Below are 12,136 nucleotides of genomic sequence, written 5' to 3' on the forward strand. Positions count from 1 at the left end.
GACAAGAGAATGAAAAGCAAACAGGGAGGCTGACAAAGACATTCTGTGCTCAGCCCATACCGGTTTACACCGCTCATGCAGCTCATCCTGCAGTTTGACGTCGATATTTCTGACTGCTGGCTGTAATTTTTGCCAACGTGAACGTGGAGCAGCAAGTGTGCTGAGGTAAGGAGCCGCTTCCGGTTAGGAACCTACAAAATAACGTTTTCATTAAAGAGAATGTTTTCAATAATTGAGTTTGAGGCTTTACTCTTGGACACAACACTCAAAACAAACAACATCAAATCAAGGTCCATTTATTTTCTTTTTGTAGAGCTTTCAATGTAGATTTTAAAATTACTTAAAGGTGCATTATGTAGTTTTGTTTTGGGGAATAATACATAGTGTCCCTTTAAGTTTTGAATATTGCATTACACAGCTATGCTCAGTTTGAATGACTTACAAGACACAACGTATATAAACCATATCCAGAAGGTTGCAAATATACAGAAAAAAGAAAATATGTATGTTTTATATATATAAAATAGAAAGTGAATAATGTAGTCCTATGTTTAGTATTGGGATAATCAAAATAAACACTAATTAAATAATCCATCCTACCTTCTTTTCTGCACTTCTACACAAAGACAAGTCAGAAAACTAAACTTAAATGACTGCTAAATGATAGCGATGAGTTTGTTTTCTCAACTTTTTGCAATATGCTAAAACTCATCGTTGGAAACAGCAGCTGAGAAAATTACAACAAGGTCCATTTAGCAGGTGTAGCTGTTCTGGAGCTTTCAGTCAGCATATCAAATGGTCTTCATCAGGGTGAAAATGTCTAAATGCTACTGTGAAGAATTGTTTTTTTTTTAACCAAATACAATGCAAATAATATAATGTAAATAAATGTTGAAGAAAAACAAACATCAATTTAGTAGGTATTATGCATTTATGACCGAAAGCTCAATAACAGCCGGTAGAGTCAACATCTTAGTACATCCATGATCCAACGCCTGTCCGGGTGAGTGCTTTATTTTGAAGGTACAGCACCGCACTTCCTGTAGCGCGCTAGCTCTCTCCGGCTAGCTTGCTGTTAGCTCCGTGTAGGCCGAGACTTTCCTGTCAATCTGTCCAATCAGAGTTTACTGACAAGGTGGAAGTTGGCTGCTACGTCCTCATACAAAACTGTGTGTCGGTCAAAGTTGTGGCGTGGAGACTTCAGAGAAGAAACCGACAACTTGAGCTAACTTTTCTTTCGGTGACGCAGAAGTTGGGTAAACTTTGCGCAGCGGACGTGACTGATGTCCCCCGGCGGCTGAAGATGTCCGTATGTCCACGGTATGAGAAAATAACTTCACATTGTGCCTCTCTGCTGGAGCTATGGGTGTCAAGCCCTGTGGTGTTTTCTGACTGACAACACCGACTACCGCTGCTGCTCCTTACTTTTCTAGCATGCCACGCAGGCAGCTAACTTCTCCAAAGAAAAGCAAACCCAGAAGTGGCCCTCACAGCATGACACTTTGACGTTTTCTGCATTTTCACGTGGATTTCCTTCGTAAAAAAGAAAAAAAAAAACAGCCCAACTATGATGAAGGTTAGGAGATACTTAAGGGGGAGTGGGAGGGTACTCGCATTTGTGTTCATTGCTTCTGTCATTTGGCTGCTGTTTGACATGGCTGCGCTCCGCATGTCATTAAACGACGTGAACAGTCAGCTGCTGAAGGAGAGCGTGATAAGAGAGAGGGAGATTTTCAAGCAGCAGTCCAGGACCACACAGCTGATGAAGAGGGGCTTTAAACACCCAGTTGAGAGGGTGGACTTGGATGTGACACAAGCTGGGAAAGGACCACTCAGTGTAGGCAGCAAACTGGCCCAAGTGTACAGACAGGGAGGCAAGAAGGACCAAAAGTTGTGGGATAAAAAGTTAAAGGGAGATAAAGTTTCCAAGACTGTCAAACCCAAGTATGTTCCCCCTGCAGGTAGAGAAAATGTCACACCAAAGCAGGATGTTCCTGCAAAGAAGAAGGTAGTAAACTTGGATCTGAATGAGACAAAATTAGTAGAAAAAGTAAAAAGTAATGTAATAGATGGCTCTAATAAAATCATGTTACCTGTAGCAGAGTCTAATAAAACCCAAGTGCTACCTGGTGTTCAGGAAAACAAACATGCTCCACTACCAACGTCAAAGAAGGGACTCTTAAAAGCTGGTGAGCAAAGCGCTCTGGTCAAAAGTAATTTAAAGACAAATGAAAGAGTCAAAGATGAACCCAAGAGCAAGACTGGAACAAAAGAGGGCCAGCCTCAGGCTGAGAAGACACGCCCTGTTAAAGCAACGTCCAAACCTCCAAAGAAGGATGTAAATGCTAAGGAGGTAATAAATAAAGCACAGGAAAAACATGTTGAGAGGAACGGCGAGAGTGATCTGAATCCAGTGAAGGAAATCCCGAGACCTGCAATCAAGACCCAAGCAGGAGACGACTCCAAAAGTAACTCAAAAAAGAAATCAGGTGTACATAAAGTGCTCGCTCTGGATGCGACTATCTCTCCCAGAAATGCCAACGCTGTGGGCCAGTTTGGTCAGGCGGCACTTGTTGCCAGCAACGAAGACGCAGAGGTGAGGAAGAGATGGGACGAAGGGCATTTTAATGTCTACCTGAGTGATCAGATCCCAGTGGACCGTGCCATCCCGGACACCAGGCCAGAGATGTAAGTCGTTGTCGTCTGCTGCACATTTTTTTGTCCCAGACTGCTCTGATAGCCACGCTGAATCGTCTTTTTTTCCTTGCTGTGTTTTACAGGTGTGCACAGAATCTGGTCCACGATGACTTGCCCTCCACCAGTGTGATTTTCTGTTTCGTGGATGAAGTGTGGTCCACGCTCCTCCGCTCTGTGCACAGTGTGATCAACAGATCTCCGCCACACCTCCTCAAAGAGATCATTCTGGTGGATGATTTCAGCACCAAAGGTAACTGTTAGCTTGAATGGGTCTACACAGGGTGGGGTTAAAAACTGAAACTTTGCTTTTGGCTGGTCAAAAGGAGATCACATTTACCGGCATAATCCTTGTTGAAAGCTTAAACTTTTGTGGGCAAACTTAATATGTACAGCATTAATAGGATAATTTGTTTTATAATGAGACCTCACTCTTCTGACTATATTGAAATGTCTTGCACCTCTTTACCCAAAATGGTCATTTATGTCTCAGGCTTTATAGGTCTTTTTTGTGAAAATGTTGACTGCCTTTGTTTAATTTTTTTTATAATATTTCAATCAATGCAGATTTTGTAAAAATGGTGTTACTTAAGAGCCCTCTTTGACAGTCATGTTTATTATTTTAGAGTGCAGTCTTCATGTAACACTAGAGTTTCGCAGAAACTATTAGTTATGCCAAAGCAAGTACACCATTTAAGAGTTCAAAAAAGATAACAACATATCAAGTGTTATTATTCATTTACTTCTATATTTACATGAATACATCAAATTCTTAATTTTTGAGTGAGTTTCAAAGCAAGTCCACCAAAATGATAACGTATTGTACAACAGTGGTGTGTTGGAGAATTGTAGAAGAGTTATGTGACAAGCTTTTATTTTGATTTGCATAAATACACAAAATTCACAAATAGTTTTGAGAGCTTATCCTGAAATGTGGTTGTCAAAGATTAAAGAGCTGTGACAGGGAGTAATGTAGTGAGCGAGACATTTTACAGTTGATGATAAACTTGACAGTCCTCTCTTTAAAAAACAAACGTGTTTCAACACTTAGCCTTCATCAGCTTGATAGTACATATCACACATGACGCTAAATAGATGAGTGAGTGCCCCAAAGATGGCCTCTTAGTGTGAAAGAGGTGTGACCACAGTAGAAAGATAAACTATCAGAAAATAAGTAAGACTGGAAAAGATAGTATAAGACACAAACAAAACTGTATCTTCAAGATCCAGAACATCTCATCTACATATACACAAAAAAGGAAGTTATCACAAAATAAACATAAAATATAATTGTCGATAAAAGAGAACAATTGTCACAAAAACTAATCCACAGATTTTCAAATGTGCGTATATTAACACTGTCCCTGTCCTCTCAGTTGGACAAACTACTTAATGGTGGCACAGTTTCTACATGACTCAGCACAAATATTGACATATTTTCATATGCTAATACTGATATCTTTTTATAAGCTGATATCATCAGTTATAGCTGTTTAATGTAGCCCAAAAAGTCCTCAGCCGAGCCAGTCTGGGGCATATGGTAATATTTAGAGCATTTAAGTCATCTGCAAAGGTCAACATTTCAACACAAAGTATGTCCGTTCATTTGTCAATATAATCTATATTAGAGTAAAAAGTACTTAGTTGGTTATAGAGGTTCAAGCATTATTTGGTTTCTAGTAGTTTTTTCACATTTAACCTCATTGGTTGTAGTTAGAAATTAACATTTTGAGCTGTATGCACTTGTGTCTGTTTTCAGCGTTTTAAGATCATATGTAATATTTTGTCAGACAATCTGAAGGAGCCACTGGATAAGTACATGTCCCAGTTTCCCAAAGTGCGAATCATCCGTCTGAAGGAAAGGCAGGGCCTGATCAGAGCCAGGCTGGCTGGAGCTGCTGTAGCCAAAGGTAAGCACTGCTTTGATTATTACTTAATGTCATCAGTGTCTTTAATGTTTGGTATATACATACGTACGTGTAAAGGCGATAGAGGGATGGTTCATTTCAAAGAAATAATAAGACAGCAACACAATTCACATTATTGTGACAAATCAAACTTGGTACTCTTATGAGTGTTTCACTGAAAACTCTGGTGTGATTATGTGATGAGTTATTTACTTACTGTGTGTGATTTGTGCAAGAATTTGAGATGTGGTTTGTCTCATTGCAAAAGCTCACATAATATCTTGCTTAATAATATGACATGGACAGAGGCATGCTGCAAATAAACAGACAGTTTATAGGGCGTGTTTTATCAGCTATTGAGGATTATTTACAGAATGTTAAACTGAGTAAAGAAAGCCTGGCGGCTTAAAAAAGAGAGAAACATGTCCAGTTGCTCTTCTCTCACACATTAACAGTGTAATCTTCACTTTTTGGTTTTGTGATAAAACTGATTGAGTGTTTATGTTAGGTACACTCGTCTCTGTTTCTGAAACCCCAAATTGACATGGATAAGTGCATTTTATATACATCAAAAGTACAGAAAGTCTGTGGCCTAGTCTCTGTATCTTGCAAATCCAAACTGCTTTCCAAGATGAAACTACATTTGCATCACTACACACTTTTTAATGGACGTGTGTGTGAAATGACACCGAATGTGAAAATTCATATGTGGATTAAATATTCTTGTAACAAATACTGGGACACGAGAGCAACATCATTGATAAGTCACACTGAGTTGCACTACACATTATTTTTTTAATACAAAACCTACCCAAACTTGCACCTGCTATCTTGTGTATTCACCATTTTCTATTATTGGTCTTATTTCCATGCATAAGACTTTCACGTCTTTTCAAAGAACTCTTTGTCACGTGTTCCAAGGGTTGCACTGTTAAAACACTGATACGTCTGTTTGTTTAACTGCAGCAGGATGTTGACTCTCCTCTAATCTAGGTGAGGTGCTTACCTTCCTCGACTCCCATGTTGAATGCAACGTGGGCTGGCTGGAGCCGCTGCTGGAGCGAGTCTATCTGGATCGCAAGAAGGTGCCCTGTCCAGTTATTGAAGTCATCAGTGATAAGGACATGAGGTGACTCAACACTGTCATATTAGAGTAACAGAGACACCATACAAGTGGTGTGATCATGTTTTCTACAGGAATGTTCATTGTGTGACATTGGAGCTTCTGTTCTGGCTCTTTCTGTGCAGTTATATGCTGGTTGACAACTTCCAGAGAGGTATTTTCAAGTGGCCTCTGGTGTTTGGCTGGAGTGCGATACCAGACGAGTACATTAAGAAGCACAACATGACAATCTCAGATCCCATCAGGTACCTAAACATTCAATTTTCATAATAATTTATTATTATTATTTCATTTACGTATTTTATTTATTTTTTTCTGCATGATTATTGATATTTTTTTTCTACAGATGTCCAGTTATGGCTGGAGGCCTGTTCTCCATAGACAAGAAGTACTTCTATGAGCTTGGTTCCTATGATCCTGGCCTTGATGTGTGGGGTGGGGAGAACATGGAGATTTCATTTAAGGTATCTCACTCATATGAATTCAAACCACAGGTATTTGGGAACTCCCTAGAACATCCCTCACATGACACCTATTCCTAAATGAACAGATCTGGATGTGCGGAGGGGAAATCGAGATCATCCCCTGCTCTCGAGTGGGTCACATCTTCCGAGGACAGAATCCTTACAAATTCCCCAAGGACAGGCAGAAGACGGTGGAGCGTAACCTGGCGAGGGTGGCGGAGGTCTGGCTGGACGAGTACAAGGACCTCTTCTACGGTCACGGGTACCATCACCTGGTGGATAAAAAGTCCATCGTCATCGGCAACCTCACCGATCAGATCGAGCTGAGAAAGAGGCTCAAATGCAATAGCTTCAAGTGGTACCTGGAGAACGTGTATCCAGATATGAAGGCTCCCTTAGCCAAAGCTGAAGGCCTGGTATGAGTAATCTCTGTTTACTTTCCCCCAAAACAGCTCTTAAAAAAGAAAGCTTGTTATTCTTTCTCTCTATGAAGCTATTGTTATCTCTGCTGGGAGCCCCTTAACTAAATCGACCCAAACAGAGACTGTGGTTGTGTTCCTTTGGAACAAAGAGTAGCTGTCTATTAAAGCTTTCTGTGAGGATTCATTCAAGGAAATGAGAACAGTTTTCATGATTAAACAAATGTTTGCAGCTCTGTTGTTTCACTTCTGTAAAATTGTTATCCCATTTTTTTCTTGCAGATCTTTAATCGTGGCTTAAGGAAATGCCTCAGTCTGCAGAAAGGCTCTCTGCTGTTTGAGACGTGTGATCTCAGCAAGCAGGTAGGTGTCTTTATTGTATTTAAACAGTTTTTAACAGTTTATGAAACAGTCATTATTTAATACTGATTCCTCTAGATGACCTACATAAGCAAACAAGACCATCAGCGACGAGATCGGCCATTTCTATTTAGTTATTATAGTTACTTTGAATGCCTGTCACGGGGCTGAATTCAGATTTAAACGCCGTCAACACAAAGAATGAGCTGAATATCTGTTTGCTTTGGTCTATTCTCATGTCCTCTTTGACAATCGGCAGGATAATTGATGTTGACTCATACAAAAGTGTAAAAAAAATTTGTCTTCAAAGGCAACAAGTCTTGTTACAAAGTGTTGGATTCCCCTAACTCATTTCTCTGAAGAATTTCAAAGAGCTTTTTCCTTTCCAGCGTTTATCTTTGTATGTTTCTCTGTGTAACATGCAGCAGTAACAGCTCATCAATGTCCTTTTTTTCTAAGCTGCTGGCACAGCTGGAGCATGCAGAGTGTGCCTCCACACTTTAGCGTTCATCAGTGTGGATGCTCACACTGTTACCACTATGATTATTTTTATAGTGATTGTTCTTGGTGTGGTAAGCCCTTTATCCGGGTCGTATAACTCATAAAATTAAAACTATTTTTTATGACTTCCTCTCCTCCTTGTCTTATTTCTCACCCCATGAGACGCGAGCACAGGAAACAAGGAATTGAGAAGAGAGGAGTCGAGACATTTGTGCTTTGGAGCCTAATTTTAAAGCAACTTCATCTCATTGCCTGCTGCTGTATTTTATGATCGCTCTCAGATGAAGATCAACTTAATTATTATCTGTTGTAATTTATTAAGATCATTACCACAGGAGGCGATGGTGCTCGCAACGCTTATAAACACAGGGGCCACCAGAATCAACAAAAATGGAAGTTCCTTGTAGCAGCTTCACAAATTTCTTAAATGTTTCATTGTGTTTCTTAGGAACGTATGCACAGATAGTGCAATCCTGGCCTTGTGACTGTGGTAATTGTAGGGGGCCATAACAAAAATATCCAGGAATAGACTAAGATCAGGACAAATCCAGACAGGACCCAAGCCACGATAAACAAGGGTGGAGTCCAAGACAAGGCCAAGCCTGTCTGAATGTGGTCCTCTTGGATTCAGAGCAGCCTCACTGAGCCATCCTTCAAAATCTTTCAGTTTTCATGAAGCATAATTACATCCTCGTCCCTTCTCTCTCTCTTTCTCTCAGAGTCAGCACTTTAATTACACCTGGATGAGAAACGTTCGCCAGCAGGACGTGTGTGTCGCTCCCCAAGGCAAGGGCAGCGGCTTTGTTTTACAGGAATGTGACAACACAAGGGCTGAACAACGCTGGTTCCACAAATCCTCCAACTCTGCTCTGGTAGGTTGGGTTTGCTTTGTCTACATTCCTTTGTTTTTCTTAACACTCATTTTAGTCTCTGGATTTCAAACCGGACCGACCTGCTTCTAATTCAGTAGGACTGAAAAAGCTGCTGTCACTTTTAAAACGGGTGCAGTAGAATTAAAGAATCTGCAGCCTTGTTCCTTGATTACCTTTCCTGTTTTGTCTTTTGCAAAGGCGGAGCACCTTATAGCAGAGTTTGTGTCCCACCACATGTGCCTGGAGGCGGGGCCTCAGGGAGACACTCTTCGCCTGAACCCATGTGAAACCAGCAATGCCTTCCAAAAGTGGCAGTTCACACACTACCACACTCTGTGATGAGACTAAAGGAAAGAGTTTTATGTGACAGAAGACAGACTGTGGAGACCTCACACTACAGGACAGGACTACACGACTGTCCAGAGGAGGTGGGAGCCGCCTTGGTGGCAGTTTATGCGTGGTGTAAAGCGGAGGGGGTAGGGATGTGCAATGTGTCTAATGTCCTTTTATCATGTCAGCACGGACTGACCTTGAGTTTGAACGCTAGTGCCAGAGGAAAGAGTGCATCTTCTCTGTTTTTTATTAAGAGTTGGACACAAGTTTGCTCTACACTGGCATGACTAAAGGGCTTCGGATGAATGTCTGTGGAAGAACACTCCATCTTGTCAGTTCTTGAGCTCAACATCATGTTACTGCCAAAGATAAAAACTATTAACAAGTGCCTCATAAATTTGAGATGTAAAAAGTTGTTGTTTTTTTGCGTGTGTTTGCTCTGCTCGGACTGAATAATGAGTTTAATTGCATGTAATTTAGAATTTATTCATTTGTATGAAACACAGACGTCATCTTTTCCAGATGTCGTGGACTTTATGTTTGATGAGGCACTTGGGTGAAACAGCTGCTTCTCTGATTTTAAATGATGCATTATGTAGGTGAAGGTTTTGTTGTGAATAATGTCCCTTTTTGTATGAATTTCTTCTCGTCACTAGAGGGAAGTGTTGGTTCAAAGTTCCCAATAAATCTGTGCTGTGATTTCATGATTGTTATCAAACTCTTTAACCATATATTGAAGGTTATGCTTTTTTGTCTTAAGGAAGTAGAATGGAATAATGAAGATAAAGATTTTAATAGCATTTATCTCTTTTTATTTGCTTCATTAGGACATGTATGTACAGTATGTGTAGCAAATCATTCAAAAATACTTCCCATAGTAGTTTCACTTCTCAGTCTCACCCCATAAGGGCATTGTGTAGTTTTGGAGAATAAATTCAAACTCAGAATTTTGATATTTACAATATTACTGAGGTAATAATACAAACTCATAAATATTTATTTTCTCCAGGACTGAATAAACAAGCTGTTCTCAGAGGATAATAAGGTCCCCAGAACACTGTTTGAAGCTAGAGAGGTGGCAGGGTCCGCCACATATAAACAAAGCAAACAAATATGAAATTGTGTTGTCCTCTAAGGTCAGTTTGTTTATTCAGTCATGAAAACAAAGAGTTTATTTAGTTTGTTTAGGCATAAAAGAATCAGTCAATTGCTTTCCCAAAATGACATACAGTACCTTTTAAGATACTGAAGCTCTACCAGCGATCTACATCTTACTTATTATCGGTAGGATTATAAAGCCCTGAGCTTCTTATTTATTTAATCTACTGTTCAGATATCTGCCTTAAGTCTTTTCCCTCCTAAAACAGTCAAAGACAAAGTACCTCTTACATATGAGATGGTTGTTGACTAGAAATGTCATGTGGAGAGTTATATTACAGACTTTAAGTACCATCTGCAAGTAGTTTTTACAACATAAATATGTAAACCATGTGAAACAGTAATTTTTGTGTTATGGATAATGCCTAGTAGTATTCATTTTCCTGCTCTTACAAATTCATCATCATGTACTCAAACTTGTCGATCTGCTGGCGGGTGTTGCCCCGGCGGATCTTGCGGTAGGACACGGTGCTGTATTTGGAGGAGGACGAGAGGTGGTCGAAGGATTTCTGGTGAGGACCGGGTTTCTTTGGCAGAGGCAGAGTGGAGTAGCCCAGTCTGGGGTTTTGATGAAACCCCACAGGAGCGTGGACGTCGTGCTCCTGCGCCGGCTCCCGCTCCACCTGAAGCTGCCTGTCACCTGATATCTGGAGTTCAGCACCAGACATCTGCTCGGGGACTTCTGCCTCCCCGTTCAGCCTTGTCTGAGTCTCCTCATTAGTGACATCAAAGGGTTGAAGGTTTGGTGTCAGTGTGTCTTGCGCCACCTCTTCTTCCTCTACTGGTAGATTCGCTGAAAAGAAAAAGACAGGAATAGTCTATTTTGCAGAAAAACACAAAACTCCCTCTTTATCACAATAAATTTAAATCCTCTTACCTTTTTCTGCAGCTTTATTTTGCTCTGGCTCTGTTTGCATGTCTGCACTTGTGCAGATAAGCTGCAGAGAGTCTCCACAGGTGCTCACAGACGTCTCTGGAGTAAAATCAGACTTTTCTCCTGGATCGGCAGCATCTGTCTGATCTGTAGGTTCAGGGTTTGGTTGCCTTTCCTCTCCTCTTTCAGTTAGAATGATCTGCTGAGTCACTTCCTTCTCCATCTCTGAATTGTCTTTGTCAGTAATGGATTGTTCTCCTGGTTCATCAGCTGACACACTGTTGACAAGTCGCTTGCACCCACTGGCACCAAACTCACAAGGTGTTGTTGTTTTTATGTCCTGATGAGCTTCGTCTTCATCGCTGTAAAACACAGAGTCGTCTCCCTCCTCCATTAACCACACCTCTCGTTCTTCAGGTTTCAGGGTCTGTAGGGCCTCGAGAGTGAAGCCCCCGATGATCTCCAGTACCTGTGATGCAAGTGCGTCTTCATCTACTGTGAGCCTCGGGGCCTTTGGAGGCATTGTGCTCGTCGCCGTCTCCATGTGTCTGTTTTTCTTCCCCCTGTGATATGAAAAAGTAGTCAATCTCCAATGCTTTTAGTCGCTTTCTTGCAGATCATTTGTTGAATCAAGCAGCCTCCGACGTTGCATTGTCACATCGTCTGCTCCTTATTGCTTCCCACATTGTCAAAGAGTGAAGAAAGAATCCATCGTGCAGGATCAAGCTCTGTTGCGTGCTCAGTAGTACCATGTAATTCTGTGTACGCGTTGAATCACAGAAGAACAGGGGTTTTGTTGTGGCTCCAACAAAGACTCTTTGTGATTCTGGCATCTGCACATGAAGCGATTGTGCTCATTCCTTAATAATCTCTGCTGGGTGACCACCATCACTCTGTAGCATTTTGAGTCTGGATTAACATTCTCCTATAGGTTTTCTTTACAGTATATCACCGCCTGAACCAACATTGTCTTGTGCTGAAGCTAAGCCGTGTTATGTCCTGGGATTTAGGGGCACAAAGACCTTCACATCTTAAGTAAGGAACCTGCGATGCTGACATAACATTTAGGAAATGTACGTTATGTGCACACAACATGAGCACAGAGGTGGAAAATCCATGAACTCTTTCATCAAAAATACTCAGTCAAAACCAAAGTCGTAGTTTGGTGTTGTCGTGAGGCGACGTAGGAGTTGTCGTCTTCATCTGATATGATTCAGGGAAAAATGTTGGTAGATGAGGTAATACATTAAAGTTTTATTCGTGTTATCTTTAATCGCGTTTGCTGACTTCCTTCCTCACTTTCTGATGTATCAGCTGATGATTCCTCAGACAGCGAAAGGCGACCAAATGACACGTTAACTTGAATAAAATTAAAGATTTCTCTGGTTTGAACGTAATTGGAAACAACACAACTCAAAAAAATACTGTATA

The 12,136-nt window shown here is 40.9% G+C and overlaps 2 protein-coding genes across 2 annotated transcripts; one reads left to right on the forward strand and one right to left on the reverse strand.

Annotated features, from left to right (window-relative positions):
- The first annotated feature begins 970 nt into the window (after positions 1–970).
- galnt5 (polypeptide N-acetylgalactosaminyltransferase 5) lies at positions 971–9,377 on the forward strand. The gene is made up of 10 exons (XM_084362997.1): positions 971–2,688; positions 2,781–2,947; positions 4,485–4,604; positions 5,595–5,730; positions 5,850–5,969; positions 6,071–6,188; positions 6,275–6,604; positions 6,890–6,970; positions 8,188–8,340; positions 8,539–9,377. Exons 1-10 carry the CDS (start codon positions 1,568–1,570, stop codon positions 8,677–8,679), a joined length of 2,487 nt encoding a protein of 828 aa, XP_084219123.1. The 5' UTR covers positions 971–1,567; the 3' UTR covers positions 8,680–9,377.
- A 73-nt stretch (positions 9,378–9,450) lies between these two features.
- Positions 9,451–11,450, reverse strand: ermn (ermin). The gene is made up of 2 exons (XM_084362998.1): positions 10,709–11,450; positions 9,451–10,624 (listed from the first exon to the last, which is right to left on the reverse strand). Exons 1-2 carry the CDS (start codon positions 11,247–11,249, stop codon positions 10,221–10,223), a joined length of 945 nt encoding a protein of 314 aa, XP_084219124.1. The 5' UTR covers positions 11,250–11,450; the 3' UTR covers positions 9,451–10,220.
- Positions 11,451–12,136: the final 686 nt, after the last annotated feature.

This window comes from Pagrus pagrus (assembly GCF_965226575.1).
Source record: "Pagrus pagrus genome assembly, chromosome: 9".
NCBI lineage: Eukaryota > Metazoa > Chordata > Actinopteri > Spariformes > Sparidae > Pagrus > Pagrus pagrus.